At 40.7% G+C, this 27,997-nt stretch overlaps 2 protein-coding genes across 5 annotated transcripts in view; one reads left to right on the top strand and one right to left on the bottom strand.

Moving 5' to 3' along the window:
- RAB9A (RAB9A, member RAS oncogene family) overlaps positions 1-27,997 on the top strand; it is a 394,770-nt gene that overhangs the window by 184,528 nt on the left and 182,245 nt on the right. The window lies entirely within an intron of this gene.
- Positions 77-27,964, bottom strand: GEMIN8 (gem nuclear organelle associated protein 8). 4 transcript variants are annotated; one of them, XM_051794997.1, is made up of 5 exons: positions 27,361-27,472; positions 26,537-26,637; positions 23,141-23,180; positions 19,921-20,377; positions 77-2,518 (listed from the first exon to the last, which is right to left on the bottom strand). In XM_051794997.1, exons 3-5 carry the CDS (start codon positions 23,141-23,143, stop codon positions 2,268-2,270), a joined length of 711 nt encoding a protein of 236 aa, XP_051650957.1. In that variant the 5' UTR covers positions 23,144-23,180; positions 26,537-26,637; positions 27,361-27,472; the 3' UTR covers positions 77-2,267. The 4 variants fall into 4 exon arrangements, with proteins under 4 accessions (XP_051650957.1, XP_051650958.1, XP_051650959.1 ...); XM_051794998.1 differs by having other exon boundaries at positions 26,588-26,637; XM_051794999.1 differs by lacking the exons at positions 26,537-26,637; positions 27,361-27,472 and adding an exon at positions 27,891-27,964.

The raw sequence follows: 27,997 nt of genomic DNA, 5'->3' as shown, positions 1-27,997 counted from the left end.
AAGGAATTCAATGTTGTCTTGTATGAGGTCTCTACAAATACTTTTGGAGACCAGAATTTCTGCTTCTGCTAGAAGAACCAGCTAGGTGCAAAATAAACCACAGCAAGAACTAGGACTTGTGTTGAAAAGCAAGAACAGTCCTACCCATTCTTCCTTTATTTTCTGAACTGAACTGCACAGAGAAAACACCATCACCACACTGGAAACACTTCAAATAGGAACAGAGAGATTTATGTATGTTAATCTGGGACAGGGTTTTCCCCCAGCGGATGCAGCAACCTTCCCATTCATTTTGTGCAATACCATACATTTGTGGTACTGACTGGCACTCCTGTGAAAACTCCTGTCAACACTCCTTGCGCTTCTCCATATGCTAAAACTGTTCTTGCTCTAAGTTCAATCGTCCTTAAACAATGCAGCAGCTAAAAGAAAGCTTTAGCATATGAGAATTGAAGTGTCCTAAGTATGGAAGTTTGTTTATACAAAACAAAAGTAAATTACAAAGTGTTATGAAGAAAATTTATTTGGTCAATGAAAGGAAACCCAAACAAAACACCAAATTTTTGACAAAACCCACCAAAAACAAGAGTGAAGACAAATGCACGACTGTTAATAACCCTTTTCCCTCTCCTGTCTCACTGAAGTTTTTCAGACTAATCACACCAGTAATAAGTCCTGGAGATTGGGGGCTTTTTAACATCAGTGTTCAATTTAACTTCATCTTGTCACAACCAAAGTGAAAAAGGTACAAGTGACAGGGAAATGCTGCTTGGAAAATACATAGTAACTACTAGTAAAAGCAAAGCTATTTCAAACTGCATTGCAGACTTGCTTTGTTGCAGCTGGCTGCTGCAGAGGGCACAGCAACTGCTGGTGTGCATTACGAACTACACGTGCCTCAGAGATACTCTGGATACACTGGGAATAAACTGAAGCCAGAATTTTAGTTGTGACCTTCCTCTGCTGCCAGAAAGACAGATGAATATGTCACTATTAAATGAGCAGAAGGTTCTTTGGCCCTGGCATGGAAACGCTGTGAGACAAACTACAGCCCCTCAGCACACAATGAGGTGTAGCAGCAGTGCTTCACCGAGAGTCCTTGGAAGTATTCACGGTACCATTTTTTAAGGAGTCATTGTTTTTGAGGGGCCAGTTCTGCCTCTCTTACACAGACCACTTGTGTGCCTCACTCCACCTTGTTAGCTACTAGTGGAGCAAACACAACTGACCAAAAGTAGAGAGTGACAGAAATGGAACCAAACAGCCTGTGCAGATGGATGAGTACACACAGAGGCACATCTACCTGCTTGTGTTTAAGTCTTGTGCATGTCGTGTGCAGGCGGGCATTGGAAAGCTGCACCTAAAACAGACATAGCCTGCAGGGCTACCTGTCTTTCATACCTCCATATACATTGTTCAGATGCAGTCTATCAAAATAATAAGCCTTCTGTAAAGCTTCAAACCTGTCAGGTGCTTTTTATTAGAATAGCAAAAATCACTGCATGCACTGTCTCCTATAATGTTGTGTCCTCTTAAGTTTCTCTTCTGCTAAACAGACCTCTAACAGACAGGACCATATCAGGCTTCTGTCCCACCCTCCCACCCCCTTCATTAAAACATTTTTCCATATAATGTTGCTTTAGAGTCAGACTTCTGTCAGACAAGTATCAGTCTGGAAGAAAAACTTCCTGCGTTATTATAAATCTTTGAAAAAGAATTCAAACGTCTGGGCTAGGGTAATTTGATAAGTTGTATCTTGGCCAGTGGGCTCCTGGTTCTCAAAAAAAATCCAAGATTAGCAGACATAACACTTCGAGCTGTGCTATGTGAAACAGAATCCAAATGCTACTATGTTAAGACTAAAAAATGGGATCACTCAAATTCCTAAACAGTAAGAGCAGACAATTCCTATGGTCTTTTTCTTATTTGCATCATTTTAAGTTTTCCCAGTTCACTGAGTATAGACATGGTTGTTTCTTGCAAGCATGGTCAAGGCAGGTGGGTATCAAACAAGTAAACACATGACTTAAGACAGGTTTGACATTCCCATCCCTCCTATTACTACTTGACAACGGTATGTGGGTTGAACAGACAGTGAGCATTGCTGACAGACAGTGTAAAAGAAACAAAGGCCAAAGACACACATGCTGTCCTTGCCAGATTCTGCCCCAAAGCCCACCCAAAACCAAAATTGGCCGTTTGTTCTTTCAGCAGCACAACCTGACTGAGGCACAGTTGTGTGCCATGTCAGAGCACAGTCCAGGTACTCACAGCTTAAGGGGAATAATGGGCCAGTATTTGGGCTGCTTTTTGTCACAGTTCCTATCAAAGATAAGCTGCATGGCAGCCTCCATTGCCTGGATTTTGGCAGCATCAGCACCATACAGTTTTTTCATTTCTGCCATTCGCCTCTCCCCAGGCCTTTCCGTCGGCGGCTCCACAGAACGCTCTGTCCTCCTGTGAAGGTCTTGATCAGCCTCCACGTACGGGTCCTCAGCTTCCAGCTGCTGCTGCCTCCCTAGACAAACAAACCATAAGAGATGTAAATTACTGAGCTATCAACCAATCATGCTTCAGTTTAGATTTTAAAAATATGACATATTCATATTTTTGCTGGGTCTTAAAAGGCCAAAATTCACACATTCGAGGGTGCAGCTGCGCTCGTTTTGCATAAAGACACATTCCTACTAAATATCATAATAAAGGTAGGCTGGAAGAAGTGGGAAGAAAGGAAGAAGACCCTGGAATTGAATCCTAAAATTGTAGCAAACTTCTGTATTAGTACTAGTAAGCAAAAATTAGCATTGCTTCATTTCTTCCCAACATACACATACCCTGAAAAAAGAAAAAAACCCAAACAACCAAAAACCAAAACACAATCCCTCTACCAAAAAAACACAGAAACAACTCAACCAAAAAAATCCCAACCCACTCTCTCAACAAAAAAACCCCCAAACAAACAAGAGAGTTGCTTCCAAAGTAATGACTTAGCAGCTGAGAAAGGAAATAATGCACAGGACAATGCAACTTTAGCTGAATCACAGCCAAGAGAAAATGTAATCAGTTACTACTCTATGAAAATTAACAAATTGGTCTGTCATGTCTGCCATTAAGTGCATTCAATGACACACAGCTGTAGGCGCTGTGTTTAGTAAACTATCCAACCTTATCCATTTCTCAAGGCTTTCGAAGTTCACAGCTGGCAGCCTTACTCTGTTGCTTTGAAGACAAACGAAACACCACCAACATAAATCCTTGCCTCAGGTCTTTTAAAGAGGATTTAAAACAATTCACAGAGGCAAAACATTTGGACCAATCTGTCAACAAAAATTCTCTTTGGTAAGCCCAACTGAGAACTTGATTTTGCATGTCTAAACTTACCTCCACTTCCTGGGTGCTGCTTTGATGAAACAAATAATGCTCTGTGCAGTTAAAACAGCGTAGTTCTATACAAAACTCCCCTCTTATTGGGACATTTTTACAAGATGTAGAAAATCACCTGGTAGCTGAACTCCTTTGCCTACCAGTAACAAACGACTGTCCTCAAAACTGCGTGACACAGTTCACTACTAATGACAGCAGTTGGGTTTTTTAAATATCAAAAAGGACAGTGTCCACAGGTCAGAATGCATTAGACACACACAGGACATGCTTCTCACTGTTTGCTGCCATGTACCTCTTCCCTCTTTCCCCTTAAGGCAAAGATTTAGCTTCCACAACGCACATGACATCTGCAAACCCCAACCCAAAGTTAAGTATCCTGACAGATCTGTGTCAAACATCTGCAGTTTATTTTTATACTGGAAAGTACAGTATATATAGCAGCCAACTGCCTGTCAGCCTTCCTAAAGGAATTATCTCCTATACCTCATTCACATAAAATAGATATTTTAAAGAATCAGAAACTTCAATTTTGGGATCTGTTTGTCTGACAGGGACATAGAAAGCTTTTGTCCTGTCATCTGAAACACCATTCACAGTTTTGTGCTGGTCGACAAAGGACAGAAGGCTTTGAGGAGTTATTAGCAATCTGTTCCAGAAAGCTGTTTCTGTGACTTTGCTTTAAGGGCACACCCTGAACTGGCTGCACTGCCAGAATTCACATGGAAACATACATTAGAGTCCATATGTGCTTTTGGAAGAGTCAGATTTATTTGGTGTCAGGCCATTTTAACCAGAAGGTCTGAATTAAAGGAGGAGCTAACACTGTCTACAGAGGGCTCAGCACTCTGAGGACAAGGTATAGCACCCAGGCGGTGACTACACAGGTCACCTGTGTCCCATTGAAACCAACTTCCTGGGACACCAATGTTTCTCCACAGCAAAACTCTGGCAAGGCAATGAACTGAACTCGTATTTGTTAACTCTCCTGGGCCACAAAGATAATTCCTTGTACTTCTGTGTTGCCCATGGAAATTCTTTATTCTTTAGTTCCACAGCTGCATGCTAGAGACAGCTGCTTCCTCGCTTGCTTGCCATAGAATGCTCTCTGATAGCTCATTGCACACACTAATGCTTTATTATTAAGAAAAATCAATTTCTCTGGAGATAGATAATGAATTCTTCTGTTTGGTAATTAAATAGGTTTGTAGCAGAAGCTTTATGATGGATGAGTGGATTACAGTTTAGGGCACATCAATCTCCATTTTGTAGCACTGAGCAGTTCATAAATCTGCAGATCCTACTAGTAACAATCAAAATAATAATACCAATTTAAATTCTGTTCTCAAAATTACCTGTTGGACATCTGGAGCACATGTTTTACTTTACACTAATCAGATGTACTGCCTTTAACTTTCTAACCTGACTTCTGCTATTCCACAGCTACGGGTTAAAAAAAGTCCCAGAGTGATTGCATTACACTCGCAGACACATAAATCAGGTCTACAGAGTCCAGGCAGAGGCTTGGGACACAAACTGGCTACAGGGACCCATAGTTTTTTGCACCAAGGGCTGAATTTGAGCATAGAACATGACAGCTGTTGCTGGTAATACTACTGCAGCTGTGTGGAACATGTTGCAGTTTCAAATCCGCTATTTGAGGAGAGACACTACTGTGACAAAATCCACAGTCACAGAAAGAATCATAGAATGGCTTGGGTTGGAAGGAACCTTAAAGATCACGTAGTTCCATATAGTTCCTGCCATAGGAAGGGACACTTGCCATTAGACTAGGGTGCTAACAGCCTCATCCAACCTGGCCTTGAGCACTTCCAGGGATGGGGCATCTACAACTTCTCCGGGCAACCCGTCCCAGTGTCTGACCACCTCACAGCTGGCAGCACTATTTGCACTCAATCAAGGAAAGAAGTAATGAAACCAAATGCTGCTTTTCCAAAAGCAGTATTTTCAGTCAAACACAGATACAAGGAATAGGTAACAGCAGAGAAAACATTGTCCTGTTGAGATGAACACTAAACTTTCTTTGGTGGGGCAGGGGCTGGGAAGTAGAACTTCTCTAATATGCAGCAGTCTGGGTTCTTTCCATTATCTTAGAGTTTATTTTAAAAACAATACAAAGCAGTACAACTTGAGCTAAATATGCAATTACCTCTTCATCGAAAAGATGACAACAGGCATCTGACAATGGAAAAAAACAAACAAAATTATAAACTGTCTATAGCCCTGAGCCCACTGAGGCAACCAGAATTTCTCTGAAGCAAGGACCAAATACTCATCCATGAAGTAGGTAGCAAGGTTTATTCAAACACTAATTCTCAGCCTGCAGCAATGAAGTCCCCAGCTCATCCTCAGATCACTTTCACATTCCACATTCACAAGTCATTGTGCTGCCAAGTTATAGACATGAAACAAGTAATTTTTACACAGTTCTAAGTAGTTCCTCCTTCCAGTTCACACAGACTAAAAAATAAACATGCTTTCTTCTACAGCATTCAGCTTCAACTACTGGCAAGCTTCCGCCAGTCATGGAACAGTATTTTGCAAATGGTCACAAGGCAGGCAAGCAGCTGCAGTGGTAATGGGTTCCTGCACAAAGGAAAAGCACTGCTGATGTTTTCCCAATTGGTCAGTTCCATTTCTTTTCAAAGATGTTCTTTCACTCTCTTGAAGCTCTTTTCAAAATTAACTTATTCCTACCAAGTCCAGCTCTGCTGGAAAGTCATCATTACCTGGCCAAAACCAGCTGGGACACTTTTCCAAACATAGTAAATATAATTTTTTAACCATGAAGGAAAAAAGTCGAGATCTATCGTGGTTTAGCCCCAGCCAGACACCAAGCCCCACACAGCCTCATTCCTCCACCAGCGGGATCAGAGGGAGACTTAGATGGGTAAAAGCTGGAAAACTCATGGGTAGAGATAAAGAGAGTTTAATAGGGAAAGCAAAAGCCATGCACACAACCAAAGCTAACCCAAGGAATTAATTCACTGTTTCCCATGTTTGGGCAGATGTTCAGCCATTTCCAGGAGAGCAGGGCACCATCATGTGTGACAGTGACTTGGGAAGACAAAACACCATCACTCCAAAAGGCCCTCCTTTCTCCTTCTTCCCCCCAGGTTTATATACTGAGTATGATGTCATATGGTCTGGAATATTCCACTGGTCAGTTCAGGTCACCTGCCCTGGCTGTGTTTTCTCCCAGCCTCCCATGCACCCCCAACTTCCTTGCCAGTGTGGCAGCACAGAAAGCAGAAGAGGCCTGGCCTCTGTGTAAGCCATGCTCAGCAATAACAAGAACATCTCTACATTATCAGCCCTGTGTTTAGCACAAATCCAAAACACAGCCCCATACCAGCCACTGTGAAGAAAGTTAACTCTACCCCAGCCAAAACAAGCATATCTACTAACCCATACTGCATTCTCAGTGATTCCAGGCCTTTTGAAAGAAAGTTTTGGGTTATTGTTTCCCCTCTACCACTTTTCCCACCTTTTATGGAAGACTTTCAATCTGGCGTGTACGAGCTGAAAATCAAAGTGAACAAATACAGACAACTACCTCTATCCCCAAGGTCTGCCAGAAGCAGGATGAACAGTAACTAGTATATTAACTATTCGCTGCATTTGGGCCTTCATATGCACACAAATGACCTTATATACTTTCAGCAAGACAATGACCTAAGCCCTTCAAGACATAAGCTATTTTCCCCACAAGCCCTTAGCAACTCAGATGTCTTATTTCTCCTTTTTTATAAAAATGCAAATGTCACACACTTGCCGTAAGTTTGATCCACTTCACTTTTCTTTCTTTGTAATATCCTTTGAGAAGCTTAAGCAGTAATAAAAAAAATTTCCTGTCCGGAATTTACCCTTTTCTTATTAAAAGAAAAAAACCAAAACAAAACAAGGAAAAAACAACCTCAAAACCAAAATCCAAATAAATTCCCTGATTCAGAAAAATGTCTCCATGGAGAGACTTTGCAACATTAAAAGGACACAGAAGTAGGGAGGGTAATTATCTATGTCGGATTTTTAATGAAAGATTCGTACCCAGCATTGTGCGGTTTCTCGAACCATTTTTAGCTCTCAATATTTATACATCCAACCCCTAGCTGACTGTAGCCAGTGACCATATGCAATCTGAACACGTTTCTTCTACAGCCAGCCTTCCCCACAGGTCCCTCAGTTCTCACACCCTGCAGTCTGCCATGTGCTGCCCCACACAATGATAGCTATAGTAAGAGACTTGCTCCTCCTAAGTGTCATATGCCTTTACTGACTTTCAGTTTCTTGCTTAGTTGGCTCATGATTCTTCAAGGAAATAGTGCACTTTACTCAGTCCCGATGTGTTTTTATTTCTCCATGATTTCAGACTGACCTATACCCCCTTCATACATCTGTTTGCTTACTTCAAGTGATGAATTATTTTCTGTTACCGCTGCGTGTGCACTTTCTGAGCTTTTCATCTTAAATGCTACCTGAGTTGATCTTGAGCAGCCCACACTAACAGAGTTAAAAACACTACCCATTTCTACTGATTAAAAACTCCTAGTTCTCTCTTTGAATGCCACTTCCCACGAGCCTATCTGCTGTGTTAAGTGTTCTGCCCACACAGGATTCTCGCAAAATGCCAGCTCCTTCATCTTCCTAGAAAAGCTAGCTAAATACCTTTACCACAAACCTACATAAGAGTTTTCCAGAGGTGATAGAATCAGACCCTTTTATTGTGCCCATACTTACAGGAAGCAGGGATAGCATGGGGAAAACCAAAATCTTTGCCTAAAGGAATTCCAACAAAACAAGGATTTAAATCTGAGGACTTGTAAACAGGATATTCAAGGAGTTTAATTTCTGCAGAGCTCGACAGAGCTCTGGATTTCCAGAGGGTTGACATCTCAAGTACAACTCTTCATCAAGCAAAAAGATTTGCAGGACAAGAGTTTCCAACAGTGGGAGCCTGCGAGATACAAACAATTGTGACTCACCCCCACATCTGTAAAGATAAAATATTCTTGGTTGCTGAAAACAGCACGGTGTTGCTTACTGGAGGGTTACCTTGGAACACTACGTAACTTACAGAAACTGTGGAAACATACTGAAAAAAGAAAATTATGATTTTATAGCAGAATGAACAGCCTCATTCTAGGTATAAGTTGGCTTGGGGAAAATAGATTTCCATTTAAACTTATTCTTAAATTTAAAACTTTGTGCTTGCAAAAAATTGATGACAGGATTCCCCAAGACACCATGTAACTTTCCCTTTCCCATTTTTAACAGAAGTCTGATCTCCAAAGACAGCTAGGCCATATCTTGCTATGCCAGCAGTCTCATCTACACAGAAAAATCAAATGCTGTAGCTGGCTCGAAAACACTGATTTGGAATAAAAATTACTTCCAGTGCGAGTAATTGCCTGTAACGTTAAGCTTTCAACAGAGTCACAACCACCACAAAGATGCTGAAGGTATTAAAGCCCCAAGTATCTACACTGACAAAATTTCCATCTGCTAGTTGAGGAGGGAATAAGTTAAAAGAAACTGAATATTTCACCACATGTATCTACAAGCAATGCAATATGTTCAAGAAAAAAGAAAATTTTCTGTTACAGGCTTTGAAGTAAGAGCAGATGTGATTCCTTGGCAAGCTTGTGGCAGTTTGAAACCATGGTTCCGTGGACATTTTCCTTTCCTCAGCTACAAAACCAGCTTATGCAATTTCTGCTCCTCTCCTTCTCCCTTAACTGCATGCTCCAGCTCCCAGGCCCCTCAAGGATGACGTTACAACTGTGTAAGGGGCCACACAATGAATCCTAAAAAAACCCCACCAACCCAACCCTACAAACAAACAAACAATTGAACCCAAACAAAAACCAACTAACCAACCAAACAACAAAAAAAAAACCCAGAAAACCCCAAACCCAATCCCAACAAGTTATATTTAGGTCTGGTACAGTTCAGTGTCCTGGCAACACCAGAGCAGAATCAAATGTCTAAGAAGAAAAATTGCTTAACCTGGCTTTGGCACTGAGATTGAAGCACAGCCCAACTGAAACCTATTGGTAAGAGCAGGAAATAGTCTCAGGTGAGAGACTGCACTCCCTCAGACAGACTCAGTTGCAACAGGCTGCCTAAGCAGACAGCAAACAGATTTTACAAATCTGAAGTACTCTGATACCTTCTCTTTCACTGTAACCCAACTTTTCTACATATTTTGAAGAGGACAGCTCTGTAGAAACAGGACAAAATTACTTACCAAGAGAGCAAGTGAAGAAAATTACCTTTGAAATAAAAATGAACAGAAAGGAAGGAAGGAAGGAAGTTTAGAACCAAGGTGTTCCATTTTCAGGTTTGCTGCCGAGTGGTATGTATCATTCTCAAGTTAATTAAGCACATGCCGCACTGTAATTAATCCGTCTTACCTGAATGTTTTAAAGAATTAATTACCTCATATTATTTTGTTATTTGGGTTAAGTAACTGGCGGAAAGTTTTACAGCTAACAAGAGAATAAAGAGGCCGATTTTTGTTTTAGAAATAGGATTAAAAACTGAGAAGGATTGTTGTGTGGTCTCCAAAACAAACTGCCAACAATCCTACATGGAAACAACATAAGCCCTCATGTCCATGTTTACACTCGCACTAGGCTACAATGGTTACTGCCCAGCTAAACATCAAATCACCTTTCTTTTATTTTCTTCTCTTACCTTCACAATGAAACCCTTAAAAAGGGATATTCTTATCCCAACCAGAAAATGAACTGAAACAATTAAACCCTATGAACACGAAGCTAGTCCAGTGGATCCTCAAGTGAAAGCCTGCTCTAGAAATTTGAATGCTCTTAAAGTAATTCCTAATCAGGCATTCCCAAATCTTCGTTCGCGAAGCCTAGCCATGATGATGAATCAGGCATTCGCTCATCTAGGACAGAAAACACACGGGTGAGCCCAGCGTAATCGGAGTCTGTATCACACCAGAGGAGGCACCAAGGTGTTCAGACTGCACTGTGCCATCTGACAGAATTAAACTGCTGGGAAGTTGCTGACCGATCACTGCTTAGAAATTAGTACAGGATCAGGCACTGGCAGATGCCTCTAGTAAGGATCAAGTCTACAGCAATAAGACTAAATACAGACCAGCTGACTCTGCACTCCCATCCCCCAAAACAACTCCAATCTGTCACTGATGGCAACAATGCTGATGCCAGACAAAGACAACACTGCTAGAGTAAACAGAAGGATTACTTAAATCTATATATAACTATATCTACACATACATGTATGGCACAGTCAGAGGAGCTGGAACAAGGAAATGTTCAAATTTAAAAGTGCTTCTTTAAAAGCAAACCAGAATGCTGAAGAAACATGAGTTTCACAATAATTTTTTATGGGTACCTTGAATAGAAATTAAGCATATGCACTTGGAAGAACGTGTTTCACGATGCACAGAGCGCTAGACAGCTAAATTATACTGAGTTTGGTGTTCTCAGGAAAATAAAAAGGAAGCAGCCTGTGTTAGTCTTCTAAATGAAACTCACACATTTGAACTTCACACTGAAATTTCTTTCTTGACTACAGCCACAGACTACAGTGCTGAAGTGAAGGTTGGTTTATTGTCTGATATGACGAAGCTATGTTATCAAAAACATTTGAAAAACATTTTTTTGGAGAGCAACCTGTAGCCATGTTGCTGATTTTTCGGAAGGAAGTATACTCAGACTATAAACTGACCTTTCAGTTAACTGGCACATCCATAATTTAATATTACCACAGACATGCAGAATTAAATAACAAGGTCTGATCCAGAGAAAATTAATTTCAGCAAGTAAATACACATTTTCTCCATGCTGCCAGTAAACTGTGTGTGTGCTGCATTTGGAAAGAGATATCTGGAAAGAGGGTCAAACTAAAGGAATCAGTTAAGCATATCACAACTCGTGAAGGAAAGGGCTGAGGGGCAGCTTTGGAAACTATGACCTTTTCCATTTCTCATTGCTCATTTCAGCACTCTAGTAAATTAAATGAAATATACTTAAATACATGAGGGTAACTGTTATGCCCAGTGTTAAAAACACAACAAAAAAACCTTGGGAAAATATGCCAGAGGAAATCTGCAGATGTCCGTCTATTTTACCTTCTGCAAATGGAAAATGTTTGACTTCAGAAGAAATTCCAGGGTTGGGTGCTGGAGCAGAAGTCAGCACTGTCTGCTTTCAAAGAGGCAGCTGGCATCTCGCCCTTTAGAAAGTTAAGTTGTACTTCTTAGCACTCAGGAGCTCCATCTCTCCTGTCACTTCAGTGGGATAATTCACACACAAAGCAAGTATTTCAGTGACTTGATGAAGAGAAGACTTTATACAAGGAGAGCCATCAGACTAAAAGCCCATCTAGCCTGACAGCCTGTTCATGACAGAGGTCAGTACCTAAGGCCAAGAGAAGAACACAAAAGTAGGGAATGCAACTCCCTACGAACCACCAGCATTACCTAGGGAGAAACTGAGAGATCAGAAAAAAGGCAGATAATTCTTCCTGCACTCCTCCAAAGCCAGCCAGCTGCTCTGTGATCTACCACCTCAACACTTCCTCCATCAACATGTCACACGATGCAGTCTTCAAAGTCTGGACTCTTCAACATTTTTCAGCCTCCTTCCCATCATAGCAGCGGCCAAAAATCCCAATGAAATAACAACTGATGAATTTTAAAGCGAGTTCTCCAACCCTCTGCTCGGCAACCACATCAGAAATTGCAGAGCTCCTAGAAATGAAGGTGCTCTGCAAGGCTTGTGCAAAATGAAAGAACAGCAGCATTAGTTTGTTAGTATTTGAACAACCATAAAATGCTGAGGCCCAGCATGTTCTTTGGAGACCTACATTCCTTGGCAATGTTCCTCCAATTTCTGTGAATACAGAGCTGACTTTCAGAGCAACAAGAACTTCAGCAACTACAAATGAAATTCAACCTAAGAGATTCTTACCCAGTTAATGTGAACAATAACACTCAATAGTGTAACACCCATGTTATTTATTTCAGTACAAATATTCATTTAAGATTTAGCCTTCACTTTACATTACCTTCATGATTTCAGTGTACCAGAGCAGTGTATGACAACTTAAGACACATGTCCTTCAAAATATCAGGGGAAAATTCCAATATCCACATAAACAGCTTTGGGTACTTTGGAGGCCAGCACCAACTGTAACACGGATGAACTGAGTACTTCATAGGGCCACAGCACAACTGTTTCTTGGTATGTTGCCATGTCAACCTTCTCTATTTTCCTGAGTGACAGGGAAGTGCTATTACTCCTGTATCACACCTCCAAATAAAAAGAAAATGGACACAAATTCATAGAGCAGGAGGTGCTTTAGATTCCTGGGAACAGGCTTCACAGCAGATCACATCACAAGGTGCCATAGGGGCTCAGCTCAGGCCCTGAAAAGACAAGAGGGACAATGCTCCCTCAAACCTTTGGGTTTAAGATGCATCATCCTTTGGGTATAAATGACTAGCTTCCTTCTTCCTGGAAGACTAAAGGAGCCACTCAGAGCAGCTGCAGATGCTAATGGAATAAGCAAGCAGGCAGACCTGCCTTCAAAAAATTACCAGGACCAGTTACGAGTGTAAGTAGCGTCTGCATCTTCCCACACTAAACTGTTCCCATATGAAGCAATCTTCCAAAACAGCATTCTGAAAACTATTTTTGCTTTTACAGTAAGACTGGGGACGGATTCATTCTTCCACACGTGGCCTCTCAGTCCTGGGGCCCACCTGTTGGTTCTTTGCCAAAACTTTGCAGGGGCCAGGTATGTCACAGCAATACCCTCAAACCCTGGAATGGAAACCCCACGGACACAAAACAGGCACTGACACTCTGCTTATCTCATCTAAAACTGAATTACTGCATGTATTTTCTTTGTAAACAGAAAGTTCCAATAGCTAATGCATCAGAGCAAGCTACTGACCTGTTTCCAGGAGATCCTTCTGTGACCAGCAACTATGAAGAAACAGTTATCAAAAGCAGCTCTAGCACATGGATGGTGAGGGACACGGCAGCTGAGAGGAGCAATGACCTGTCTCTGTTCTGCACATCTTATTCCCATATCTTCAAGACAAGTCCAGCCAGAAGGAATTTTACCACAGCACTGATTTAGCAAGAACAGCAACAATTCAAGTTTACCAGACTTCTCTTATTGCCTCATGAAAAACTTCGGGATAATAGCCCTCTGGGAGACAGGGTAGCTCCAATCCTTTATTTGTTCAGCAAAGATGTCAACAAGAAGCGTTCTGGGCACAGGAATAACATGTTAAAGTCTGTAAAGAACAATTCTTTCAGATCATATAGTTCATCCTTCTACCACCTGAGGCTTTTGCTTACTTCCTGCTGAGGTACTCAAAATCCCTTATAAAGATGAATAAATTGAACCTCTCAAGAAGTCACCTAAGATATGTACCATCTCACTATAACAGGAACACAGCAGACAGACAAAGGGTGACAATTTCAGACAGAAATTCCTGAAGTGTAATACATTCATATTAGCACAGCATTCTTCATTTCCTTTAAATGTAAGAGGAAGTAAAGGCATTTGACATCTTGGCATTCCTCTTAAAGCAATGTCTACACTACAGTTATACTGAACCACATGAGCTTATTTTCCCACACTCCTAGCATTAACCTGCTGTAACTCAAATACCAGTACTCCACAGTGTGCTTAGGGAGAACTGAGACCAATACAGCCATTGGCAGATAGGGAAGTGGCATTTCAGGCCCAAGCTCCACCCAATGGTCCACACTGCACACGAGAGATTAGTCCACAGCATCCCCAGATGCCACCTACTAGAAGCTGAAACGTGCAGCATCCCTTAGCAGCAAAACAAGAAGCCTGGCCTTGTACTGGTCACCAACACTGTCAGTCTCAGCCTGAGGCACATAAAAATAAGAAAGACTTTACATATAATTTCCAGGTATATATATATAAACTGCCACGCAACTCTCCAGAGCACACAGCAGAGGATATCCACTTGTAGCTGCACTTGGTCCAGTGACACCAAAAGTGAAGTTTCCTCAAGCTTTATAGTGTCTCTTTTCCATTGCTTCCTGCAGCAGCAAGTACACCTGTACAGCATAATGCCCACTTGTTGCAAAATGTGTTGGTTTGATAGGAAAGACACAGGGTCACACAGCAATTATACATTCTCCTAAGCTCAAATGTTGTCCCTAGCATAAGATCCAAGGACATTTTCTTGACTATCATATATTTTAAGAATGGCTGCGTTCCCAAATTGATACTCTCAGTACAAAGAAAACATTGTCTATCATGAAATGGATATAAAACTGTGCCCAACTGTCGCTCTCCAACTGCAATTCAGACCCTTTAATTTTGCAAGTACCGACAGGTTTTTAATATTAAAGCAGTGAAAATTGTGGGACTTTTCCTTGTTTCTCTAGTAAGGGGGCACTTAGTCAGCTCTTGGCTGCCAGTACCAAATAACACAGTCTCTACATTGGACACAGTGTGTGCACTTGACAAGATTCTGCTGCTACACAGTAAAAGGTTCCATCATCAAGATCAGAGTGTGGTACAAAAGGAGGGATTTTCACATTTCTTCTTCAGCTCGCATAAAAACATGTTTCAAAAGCATCTCAAGCACCCACACACATTGCAGAGAGCGCTCTTATTTCACAGGCATTTCTCAGAAGCTTCAGCAACTCAACTTCTAAAGATTGTGGTGAAAGTTCATGCCAGACAAAGCTTTTTGGCAGTCAAAAAGTTTGTCAGTCAAGGCTGATAAAGTCAAGGAACTTGATCAGATATTTTTAAGTTCACCATCCACAATGCTTGGACAGCTTAGGGCAGGGAGGAAGAAACAGAAATGCTGGAGACCAGGAATTTGTAGTTCAAGAATTTGAGCTACAGTCTGATGGAGAAAAAGACAAAACAGGACAAAAATATTTACCAAAAGCAAAGGAAAGAAGGAAAACATACTTGCAAACTCCCTGAATCAAAGTCTTTTTTCCAAAGCTGCATGCAGGCCTTAAACAAAACTAAAAGCTTCACAGATCTGGTACAATTCAAACAAATTTCAAAACACAGAAAATTCCATTACTCCCTCTTCACAAAAAAGGCAGTGGCAACTATGATCTTTCAGAGAAAAAGAAACTTGAGGGAAAAAACCCTACAAATTGCAGTTTTGAAAGAAACATCTTCATCCACCATTTCCTTTCATTTTTTAAAGAAAAGTTTTCCATTTAGCATGAAAATTTTAAGTTGAGACAACGATATTTTTGGAAGAAGCTGGAGGGTATGTGTGGGCAATACAAAAAGAACCTTTAATGGAAAAAACTATTCAGAGCATTAACAAATGACAGACCATTATCCTTCAGTAATGAACTGACATGATGGTACTTTCCCTTCCTTTTCTTTGTTTTTAAATAAAGGACACTGTCTCGTTTCCTGTTAACTACTACAGAATGGTTCTTGCAATGCTGTACTCACCCAATTACGGTGTTTTCTCTTTTATGTAAAAGGGAACAAAGAAAAACTACATAAGGACAAACTACATGTTTCAAAAGCTAAATTTAAAAGTGTAATAAATATGTGCAATTAGACATTTTACAGAATTGTTAGGCTTGTGAATCTTCCTTTCTTGGTTTCTGCCCTTTCAATTCTTGCAAATATAAAAGGCAACTTACTGCATTCTGTCCTTTACAGCCTGGATGCTTGGAGAATTTGGTACCCTACCTAGGTTTGACAGGTATGGTAACCCAGGATAACAACTTCATGCTCTCCGACAGCCAGAGGGAAGACTTTTAAACGCAACTAAAAATACCCCCAAGGAGTACAGTCTATTAGGATCCCCAGTTACATGAAGAACCAGAACAGACTAGCCTGACAAGAAAATCCTCTAAAAAGGGAAAATCACTATTATGATTCTGTATAATTATGATTCTGTATGAAGACACAACTGAAGAGGAAAGGAATTAAAATTGTCTGTAAGGGATTTTAATTAAATGCACCATATATCTAGATAAGTTTGTAGCGCATTAGTATGTCTGCGTTCATATAGCCTCAGCAAAACTATGTTCGCAATTACTTCTGGGCATTCCAGGAACATGTAACTTGACTGCAACACATGACATGAATATAAAAACTAGTAAGAATTTGACATGAATTCAAGGCAAAAAAGAAGAGATTGTTTTAAAAGAGGTTGCTTGTGAACTATATCACTGCAGAAGTGTTAAATCATGCAGCAAGTTTGCCAAAGCCCTTACTTTGCAAGTCAGCCAATCACTGCAAATGCCCACTGTGAAAACAAAACAATTGCTTACTGCAGTAAGGAATCTGCTTGTTCTTCAAGTCTGCAGCAGTTACTAAAAAATGAAATGCACCTGAAGTTTTCTTCTTTGGCTAGTCTGACACAATCGCTTTCTTATCTCTGAAACTTTTCTCTTTGCAGTTAGCATTAAGGCTTGTATGTCACTATCCAGGCACAAAGGTCTTTCATAGAACCAGAGAATCATACAATCACTAAGGCTGGAAAACACCTCCAAGATCTTTGAGTCATCTCATTGCCACCTACATCTCAGGTTTATTTAAGTTTTTTACAGTTAAAGTTTGCAAGATCTTATCCTCTGATGTCTCACATTCACTTCCAGCAGGCCCTAGATCAGGCATTGTAAGTGAAGAGTCTGACATCAGCTAGTATTCATTTTAGTCTATTTGATTATCCTTCTACATGCTGACGAGACGTGGATCATGTGTGGGAACCAACTATATCTTACTTGGAAAATCTGGACTCTCACTATGTGTGTCCAAAACACCTGCATTAATGCTGTGTAGTATTTCCTAATTTTTGCAGGGCTTGAAAAACACCAGACTAACAGAACTTATCCTTCACAAAGATTAGTATCCCCTTCCTTATGTGCCAAATTCCATTTTCTATTTGTCCCATTGCCGCTTTTTTCCCATGTAAGTTGCAGATAAACATGTATCAAACTCTTGCAAACTCTTCTTTTAATGGAAGAGTAAGCTGGGTGTCTTTTCTCAAGTGAATATCAAGGTGCAGGGGTCAAAGGCTCTGAATTCCACCTGGAGCCCTTTATTTATGCCAGAGGAAGAAAATATGAGGCACAGCCTTCCCCTTAATGTTCCCTAACAGCTGGCTTACACTTCAACTGATCATCAAGATCTCTGTTGGTATTCTACTTGATATACCCAAACATTTCCATTCTCTTCAAAGAATACGTAAAACTCTTACCTCACCATCACAAATGCCTCTTTCAGACATGGAGGCCTAAATTTCAGGCACTACTGAGGTTTACAGTGCCCAAGTTTCTCTACAAATCTGCTCCTCAGGTAGAGGAGGCAGCCCAGGACATGCAGGTTGGGATTAAAAGGAAAAGGCATTAAGGAGAAAATACTGAAATAACCATGGATTTCTTTTGTGGATGCATTATCTCCACCTTCTTAAGCATCAATACAGAATGACAACTGTTCTTCTGCACAATATGAAAGATATAACATGATAGCATTATTATGGATCACAGCTTAATGAACTTCTGCATTTAATTTTGTTCATAAACAGCAACCAGGAAAATTAGTAAAACTATCTCTTAAAGTACAGTAGTATTGCCTTCAACTCCATACAAGCTCACTTCCACACCATCAGGGAAACGATGACTTTCCCCTGCTCCTTGGTGCTTATGTTTTTCTTTGAGAAACTTCAATAGAATAAAAAATTTATTCTATTTTCCTTTTCCCTTATGATGCACGAAAAAATTATTTCTGAGCAAGATCATAATGTATTTTTAATTACTCACAAAATTAGCATTTAGATAGCACCATTCACCTAAGACTTCTGTGGCACTTCTAAATTGCAATTAAATCAAGTACTTGTTTACTTTTTCCATCTTTGAGGAATTATAGACAATTACTTAGTACTATCCTCATTTTGTCAGGGAAGCTACTAAAGAAACTGAGGCATGCAGTAGCTAAAGACCAGAGCCCACTTAAATTTGCATGAAGATCTGCAACAGTGACACTGAAGTGAATGGAGTTACACTTATGCAGAACTAGGTTGCTACGTAGCACCCAGCAGAGACCTAATCCTTCCAAACGGCTCCAAGTACCACTGTGGTGGAAGGAAAAGCAGTAAAATCTGTATTCTGAGTCACAAACCTCTTCCCAATTCACCTGCTCATCACAAAGAACGAAATCATATTTTTAGCAAGAGCAGCCAGCAAGGGGTCAGGAAGAGATTAAATAGCTATACCAAGGTCATACAGGATATTTGGAACAGAGAACATCTCTGAGCCCAGATCTCCCAATTCCACTTTAATCACTCACATACCTTTAAACACCACTAACCATAACAATCAAAATAAATCCAAAGAAAATGTTCTGCATTTCCAGAAGCAGCCCAGCATCTTAAAGCATCATGTACCTCATCAAAGGAACATTTCAACAGAGAACACCAAGCTGATTCTGCAAAAGCATGATGAGAAAGGGATTCATGTCAGGCACTACAATGGAGCTCCTTAACTCACCTTCCTCTGCTAACTATATCAACTGTGCATCATACTGATGAGAAGTATGAAGTTAGGCTGGATTGTTTCAGCTCACTGGATACCTTCTAATCAAAGAACTTAAAATAAAACCATTTTTGTCTTTCCCTCCCAATCACTGCCTTTATTATACCTTTTTAGAACATTTTCAGAGAAAGCTCTATTAAGCATTCATTCTGGGCATTTACTACCGGAATCATGTGTGAAGAGTTATTTTCATCATTCTGCTTTCTTAAAAGAGCATGATAAATTTGCCTGCAACATCTGTATATGAGTAAAGTGTCAATGAAGTACAGTATAATCCTTTATTTCTTTTAAGGATTTCACAGAAGCAAGATGACCAATACCTCTGAGGATCAAGACCTGAGAAAAACCTTAAGTCTTTGGCTTACAATCCCTCCTAAAGGACCTGGGTCCAGATCAAGATGCGAAACAAAGAGAAACTTGTGGTACAGTACAGAATGAAGAGGATGCAGGGGGAGAAGAAAAGGGTCACGAAATTTTACTGTCAGGTTAGCCAAAGAATAACAAACAAAATGGCTGTTCCACATTATAAAATACACTGAGGCTTACTCTAGGGTTCAGTGATGTAATAAAGCATTTCCTGTGGGTCCCCCTCTCAGAAATACAGCATGCTAACTAGATTTAACCATAAAAATACTGGGTTTTTTCTTCAGCGCTGAAGATTAATACTGTCCTCTGAACAAATGCGTTATTCTCTTCTTTGCAGTCACAATTTTCTCTCTCTCTCCCTCACCAAAAAACTTTCAAGCATTTTCACAGATTTATTTCTAATAAATGGTACTGAAGCGCAGCCATCAGTTTTGCCTGCTTCATTCTGCTTGGCTTCCTCACTTGCAGTGCCTATTTCTGAGAATTCTTGCAAAACCTGTAAAAATTGAAGCCATCCAGCACTCGGTGTTATGGCCATCAAACACCAGAAAACACAGAACAAGTATGGACTTACGCAGCTCTTCCCGGTGCCTCTCTGTCTCTGCAAAAAACTGGCGAAGCTCCTCTGTGATCTCCATGTTACTCAAGTCATACTCTATCTCCCCTTCAGACTCGGAGCCTTCTTCCATTTCGGAGTCCCTTTCAGCATCCTCCTCCATTTCAGAGACTTCTTCAGCATCCTCCCTCCCTCGGTGGGCCCCTGTGCACTGCTGAGCTCCCCCATCATACAGAGCTCCTCCATGTGGTGGATAGCGGGAAGAATGGTTTCGGGTATGTGGGAGATCATTCCCATCCCAGTCTGAGTAGTGGCTACTGGGAGAGGTTGCAGGAGGATACCACGGTAGGTGATAAAAGGACTCCATGGCTTTCCTGTAGGCTTTCTGGTGCCTCCGCATCCAGCGCATGGCTAAGTTATAGTGCTTCCAGTATCTCGTGTACACCTTCTGAGAATACCACGGCTCGGCGTCTTCCTGTGGCCAAAACATGGGGGAGAGGGAAAGACAAAAAAAAAAATGAACTCACCCTTTTATTTTTTTAATAAAGAGCCACAAACAAAGAGAGAGAGAAAGACAATAACTAAGGGAGAAACACTGAAAATGCAAGCACAATTCTGCCTTTTAATCGCTAGTAATCCTTTACCTATGATAAAACATGCACACTTGAAAAATGACAACACGGTGCACGTGCACTACTTCCTACACTTCATTACTCCTACAAGAGATTGTTTTTGCATCAACACAACTACCAGTGAAGAACTAGCAATAGAGGAGTTGTAGTATCCAGAAGGTATTTTCCAAGTGTTCGTGCTACTACAGTGGGAATCAGTTCTTTTTAGGGAATGTGCTGTGTGGATATATTCCACAATTCCTTAGCCACTCACGTGAGTTCTAAGAACTGAATCATTCCAAGGTGTAGGTATTACAACCCACACCTGATTTCCAAATCCGCAGACAGAAAACACAAGAGATTAAAATTCCTCCATATTAAACAAAGGCATTCATTTTATCCAGTAACATATTTCCTGCCTCTGCCTGCCAAAGTTTCTCAGAAAAGGTCAAATGGCAATTCAGACAAGTTCATATATCCATCATGGCCTCAATCAAAAACAAGACTGTATTTGGCCAAATGCAAGCTGCCAGTAAATCTCCCTTTTGTGCTCATCAGCAATCAAAACATGAAAAGAGGTAATAAAGTGTCACTGATAAAGTACGGAGAAAAACAGCTCTATAGAATGAAACATACTGTAACACACCTCCTGTCTTCCAGTAAATCTTAGTTTTCCTGAAAAAAAACCCAGTTTTATGCTGTTCAGATTTCACCTCACCAGCAACTACAAAGCCCCACAGTTCCTCTAGCCTTAAGCTCCCTTCATACAAGCCATTTCATCTCCCTTCTCATCCTGCTCTCAAAAAGTGTAATAATAAAGGATCTTAAAAGAAGACCATAAAGTAAACTAAACAGCAAATCTTTTTTTTCCTTCCCCCCACGTCTTAATTTCCATAGAAAATCTTTTCTCTGGGCTAAAATGGAAAGCATGTACTTCAAATTGGAAAATTTTAATTAAGTCATATTTTGGCAAACACTCAAAACTATGGCAAGATTAACTGAGGTTTTCAGAGATGAATGTGACATTTACAGTCCTTTATTAAGTTTTGTTTTTTTAAAGGACATACAAGACAAAAATCTTTAAGTCTGTTCTCTTGATGGGCACCATTCTATAGTCTTAAAAGAATGATTCTTTGGGAAAAAAATCCCAAAGCAAAACAGAAAAAACAAACCCAAGAAATACTTTCCGTTTAATGCTAACACTATCAAGAGAGGTTAACTTAGTTTACTTACATTTGTTTTCACTTTCTGCTTCTCAGGTAATAATGCAAATACTAGTGAGTTTGGAATAATAATTGTAACTCCCATGCTGCCACATTTCTGCAAAATTGAGTCCATTATCCCAAAAGAGATCTATAAATGCTATCTCTTTTAAAGGTCATTGTTAAGTGTTCTCAGAAACAAAATACCTTCAGCTAACAGACTACATAGAGAAAACCCACCACAACAAACTTACGTTCCTTAAGATATTTCTGATCAAAAACTACAACCTATTTGTGAAGGGTTATGGAGCTCAGATACATGATTTAAAAGTGTATACAACTTATCTTTCCTGAAAAGTAAGAATCCATGGAGTTGAAACTTCATTGTTAGTCTCCTCTTGGTCTAACATTACACAGCTACCGGACCATGAAGTTTAGATTATTTATTCCCAAAATGAGTGGGTACAAGAAAAGCATCTGCCTTCCATATGGAATTTCTTCATTCTTAATCATCCAACTATCTAAAAGCTAGGATGAACTATGTTTTAATTACTGTTTCCCTTTGCTTAAGAATGTCACACTGACTCCTCATCCTTCAGCAGACAGATGAGAATGTCCTGTTATCAAATCTAATGCATTCACAGGTTACTTTTAAAACATTTTGTCTATTTTTTACCTTAAATATTAAAATACTTTAAAATCCAGTTTTGAAACACCATAAAGCTTGACAAAAGCAGGTATCTCCTACATTCTGTGTATCTCCAAAGAAGACAGTACATTCTTTTAAAGCTCAAAAATATTCTCCAGTTCTTTTACAATGTTTCTAAAAAGGGCATTGATGACCTTACTGCAAGTTCTGGAATCCAGCTGGTTGATTTGTCTAGCTGACTAGTTCCAGTTGTTAATTTAGGGGAAAGAAAGACAAAAAGCCAGTTCATGTAGACAGAACTGTGATCATGGTGCTTGTCCAACTACTTTTTGTGGGTTTTTTTTGTTGGAAGCGACCCTTGAAAATCCCTCTTACATCTGAATTTTAAAAATACATCTGTTAAAAAAGAAATTACAGAAATGTTTCGCATTGGGGTGGAAAAGGGAAAGGAACACTTTTAGTCTAACTCAGTTCTGTGTCTGTGCTTTTTCAGCTGTGGAATAAATGGAAATAAGAGATTTCCTCAAGGAAACAAAAGCTATAAATCTAAGGCAAATGATCAGAGTCCTCTGTTATTTTCCTGTTATGTCTCTGGAGTCTTCCCAGGAGTAGACAAATCACTCATTGTTGTAATCCGAATTCTATTTTCAAAGCAATTTAGCTACTTTCACATCTAATTTTTACATGTCTGCATTCACAGTTCAATAAGTGCTTGTATGCATTTTGTATTTAAATGTGACTAAGCTATCACACAGAAACCCATAAAGACCTCTTACCATCTCTTGTAGAGTTTGTTCTGGTGATGATCAAGTTGAACTAGAAAAGAAAACAGTAGCTTTTTAATTCGTAATATATGTATTAAGATTGCCACAGGCACTGAATATAGTTTGTTATATTTGAGTACTATGGCCTACAAGTATTAAACATACCTTCTCTGTTGTGGCTAGTTGAAGTCTCTCATTTATATATTTTGATTAACATCAGTAAAAATCCCATTTCTTAGAATTACCCATTACAGTAAGGAAGGTAAAAGGGAGCCTTCCACACAAATGCAGCCTAAAATGCCGTGACTGATCACTTTTCCCATTATCTTTTTCTTTTCTATTTTTCTCCCACACTTCATGCTTCTACAGCCTTTATTTTCCGAATTAATACCAAACAAAAATTATACACTTGAAGGAAACACACCGTTCTCCCTTTTTCGTGTTGTCTGCACAGGGGCTTGTATAAAAGAAGCAATTGCCATTAAATGTTTCAATCCATCTTGACCACACTCAAGCAATAGATTTCTGCTTAAGCCTGTGGTGCACTTATAAACTTCATACACTCCCTTATTTCACTTTTTTCTTTTTCAGCCTCTGATCCTGCCTCCCATAAAGAAAACACAAGTCAATTCAGGTTGCAGCCACATTTTTTAAATGGGAGGAAAAGGCTAAAAGGAGAGGGGCAACCAGATGAAGGGGAAAAAAAAGAAGGAAAAAGGGAGGAAAGAGGGAGAACATAACATCTACAACCACTAGGCGGGATTTTTAATTACCAACATTTTCACTGTGATTTACCAGTAGGAATCACTGAGAAATATTCTGGATCCCCTCCCTATTTGGCAATTATTTTATTACATTAAGACATTAGCTGTTTCATCCACATATGTCTCCTGATACTCTCACCCCAACTTGAACTTTGGTAGGTGAGTGCCAGTGAAAGGTAAAAGAAACTCAGTATATTAAAGTACCTATTGCTACGGCTAAGAAATGGTCAAATACTCTTCCCAGAAACACTGGAATACAGCCAAGACAGCACTTAAAACTGCTGTAGATTTATAAAAGCATAAAAGTATGATTTTTCAAAATGCATATGAATACAGTACATACACCAGTTGCATTCTGCCTCATATGTAACAATACTGATTAAAGAGCAGCTTTTTGCCTCACACAGTCACACTGTGTGAAAAGAAATGGGATGGGCTTTATCCAAACAAAATGCAAATCATGTGGCGATCACAAAGGCAAATTTCTGTCCTTTCCAAAGCCCACATTAAGCTCAAACTCACAAATCCCTGGTAACACCAACCTAACTACAAGAAGCTCTACATACATGAGCAGTCCCATTGCAATTGATGGGATAACTCATGCCAGCAAAGGCTGAAGATCCAGGCACTCTGATTCAGGCAACCAAAGCAGGTGAATTCACTTTATTCTCTCCTGCCTGCTTGGAGGAAGAAGGAAACCTAGCACTGAGGTCCCTGCAAAACACTTTGATTACCTATAACACTTGAAATCCACACATGCATAAAAGATCCCTGTGCCATCTCTGTGCATTTCAAACATATCCTTCTAACAATAGTCCTCTTCAAAAGTTTTATCTCCACTCTCTCATGATGTACACATATACTTTTTGTCTCTTTCCCACGTACATCTGGATGCTGTAAAGGTTGCCATAATGTCTTTTTCTCATACTTAGAAACCTAAGCCCATGTAGCTGATTCTTTCGTTTTCCACTTCAGAAAAAGTACATGCTTAACTTTCGTGTTCACTCTAATTCCTACATGACAAAAAATTCTTTGAACTAGCTTCAGCATAAACAGAAATCAGGTTCGAGCTTAATGTAAATACACTTTTTAAAGCAGTTAAGTGGTGAAGTCTGATACTCTATACATGTACATATGTACATGTATACACAACATGTACATATGCTTTCTGAAAGGGAAGGAGGGGAAAAACCCTGGTAAAAGTATCCAGCTTTATTAGTTTACCAAATAAGAAAAACCTGTTTTGCCAAATACAGAAACTTTAATTATTTTCCAAAATAATTTATGAAACATTAGACTACAAATATAAAGCAGAGAAAAACAATGCTGCAAGCCTGGACACTAAATTAAAAAATGAGTTTGTTTTATTTTCAGCTGAATTACTCTTTCAAAACAAACTATATAAAATCAGAAACATGACAAGCAGCAGAAAACAAATGTGATAGTCTATAACTTACATTTTTAAAAATAAAATATTGAAGCAATTGAACATATGAAATTCACCAGCAACTGTAAAATTTAAAATGAGGAGATTTGTTTGCCTATGCCGCTCATTAATGACGGAAATTTTTTATTACTATTATTTACTTCCTTTTCACATTTTTAAAGTATTTCTCCACTGATAATTAACCAGGGATGTACTCCCTTTCATTAAAACACGCCTGTCTCCTTGCCAGCTTGAGGCAAGTGAGCATCAGTGAAAATAAACAAATCTGATCAAAGCAATGACAGCATTTAATTTCTTTGGAGTCAACAGAAATTGAGACCATGTCTGTCATATCGTGAGACACAACTACGACACACTGGGGTTTATAACTTAGTAAATAAGTCACACTCTGGGGACGACTCTGGGACCAGCAGTGTGCTGGGACCAGCAGTGTGCTGGATCCAGCGCTGCCACACGGTGGCCACGCTGGAGGTGACAGGGACAACTCACAGCTCAGTGTGAGATCAGCGAGGGTTCAACTATTCACAACACTGATCAACAAAAGATTAATTAATTAACCTGTTGCATGGTGTTATGTCATTAAATTCAGCAGGTTCCAAAAAACACATTTACAGAAAGCTTTCCTGAAACCACCAACTATGTTTGAATCAGAAATGACCCAAAAAACAGACAGCTGACCACCCCCTCAGCCCACTGCTGCTTTTGTCCCTGCTGTGAGACATGTCTTCAGTCAGGCCAGAGCTGTCCCTAACTCAGCATCCAGCTTCTGGTAATGGTTAGGTTAGTTAAGAGATGCACAGTAAAACGTGACACTAGAATATGCATACAGGAATTACTTTTCCAGGTACATTTCTCCTGATTTCAGCAAGTGTGTGCATCCTCCCATAAACACTTATTTAATTTTATACTTCTGATGCTTATTCTTGGTGTAGAATTACCAACAGATGAGGGAAATGTCTGAAAAGCAGTTTGACATCCTGTGCTTCAGATTAATACTGTGCATTGCTAGTCTGTGACGTTAACTTTAATACTGAAGCGCCCTAGTTACAGCCATGGAGAAATATAAGCCTGTGATTGCTGAGACAGTTGGCAGCAAAAGTTATATCCCTTAAAAAAGAAGGGGCAGAAATTCTCAACACTATACACTGCATTCTTGTTTGGGAATGGCAGTAAATACAAGACTTGTCCAGCACTTACAGCAGAGTTACAGCTGCTTCTCATCCCAACAGGAGTGCTGTGAAGACCCACCTATCACTATGATGTTCACACCAGTCTCCTTACGACAACAGCAGCAATTGCTGTGGATGGAAGGGATACAAATCACACATAAGGCAAAGCAATGTTTTCAAGCTTTAGCTTATTTATTATGGCTCTTTTGGCCCGAGCAGAGGCTAAGACAGCGTGATCAGCTGTGGCTACCCAAAAGAGGGTCTTTATTCTCTGAGGTCCAGGACATAAACCCAAAAGCTATTTGGGCCAAAAGTCAGAGGTTAAAAGCAAAGTGCTAAAAGCTGTACAACTATCAGTAGCCCCAGTAAACTTATGTTTCGTGTATGGCCGGTCAGTTTAGCTATAAACAAGGAGAAGAACGAAACTTCGCCACTACATAGTTCATTTCCTGGTGGCACACGTGTCGTGACCAGACTCTGGCCAGTGACTCTAAGGCTCACAGAAGCGATGGGCAGCTCTCGCCTCTGCAAACAGGGCTAACAATTACACCCGAGAAGTGGTAGGAACATAGGCCTTGTGCCCGGCTGCCCCGGCCCCAGCGCACAGAGCACAGCTCTCGCCCGAGCTTCCTCACCGCCGCCTCGGGACCGGGGCCGACATGCTGCAGAGAAAAGGAACGGAAAAGCCCCGCGCCCGTACAGGTGCCACAACCACCGCATGGTGCCACAACCACCGCATGGTGCCACAGCCACCGCCGCTCCGCCCCGCCAGGCGCCCGGGCTCCCACACCTCCCCACGGAGCCCTTGGCTCTCTCGCTCCCGCCGCCACCCTCCGCCATCCCCACACCCACCCGGGCAGCCTGAAGCTCTGGCGGGCGAATGGAACCGAGCAGGGCCGCCTCCAGCGCTCCCTCCCTCCCTCCGTTCCGGCGGGGCCGAGCGCAGCTTCCCCCGCCGCTTCCGCCCGGCCGCTCCCCGGCCCCGCGGCGCCATCTCGTGGTGCGCGGGGAGGCGCCGCCGGACCCGCAGCCGCCTCTGAGGGGAGAGACATGCCCCCGCCTTCCCCTCACGGAGGTGGCGCTGTGAGCTCACAGAATCATAGGATCGCGGAATAAATTAGGTTGGGAAAAACCTCTCTCGAGATCATCGAGTCCAACCTATGACCGAACACCGTCATGTCAACTAGACCAAGTGCCACGTCCAGTCTTTCCTTAAACACCTGCAGGGATGGTGATTTCACTGCCTCCCTGGGCAGTCCATCCCATCACTCTTTTTGTGAAGAAATTCTTCCTGATGTCCAACCTGAATCTCCCCTGGCACAGTTTAAGACCATGGTTTCTTGTCCTGTCATAGTTGCCTTGGAGAAGAGGCCAACCCTTACCTGGCTACACCCTCCTTTCAAGCAGTTGTAGAGAGCAATAAGGTCATCCCTGCGCCTCCGTTTCTCCACGCTAAACAACCCCAACCCCCTCAGCTACTTTTCATAGT

Source organism: Manacus candei, unplaced genomic scaffold (assembly GCF_025592945.1).
Source record: "Manacus candei isolate 608988 ecotype Guabito, Panama unplaced genomic scaffold, ASM2559294v1 h1tg000041l, whole genome shotgun sequence".
Taxonomy (NCBI): domain Eukaryota; kingdom Metazoa; phylum Chordata; class Aves; order Passeriformes; family Pipridae; genus Manacus; species Manacus candei.
This window is presented reverse-complemented; position numbering and strand designations above follow the sequence as displayed.

Coding starts and splice junctions, on each gene's coding strand:
- GEMIN8 (XM_051794999.1), bottom strand. Junction 2,519..19,920: donor GAGGCACCGGGAAGAGCTGC/GTAAGTCCATAC, acceptor TTGTTTGTCTAG/GGAGGCAGCAGCAGCTGGAA.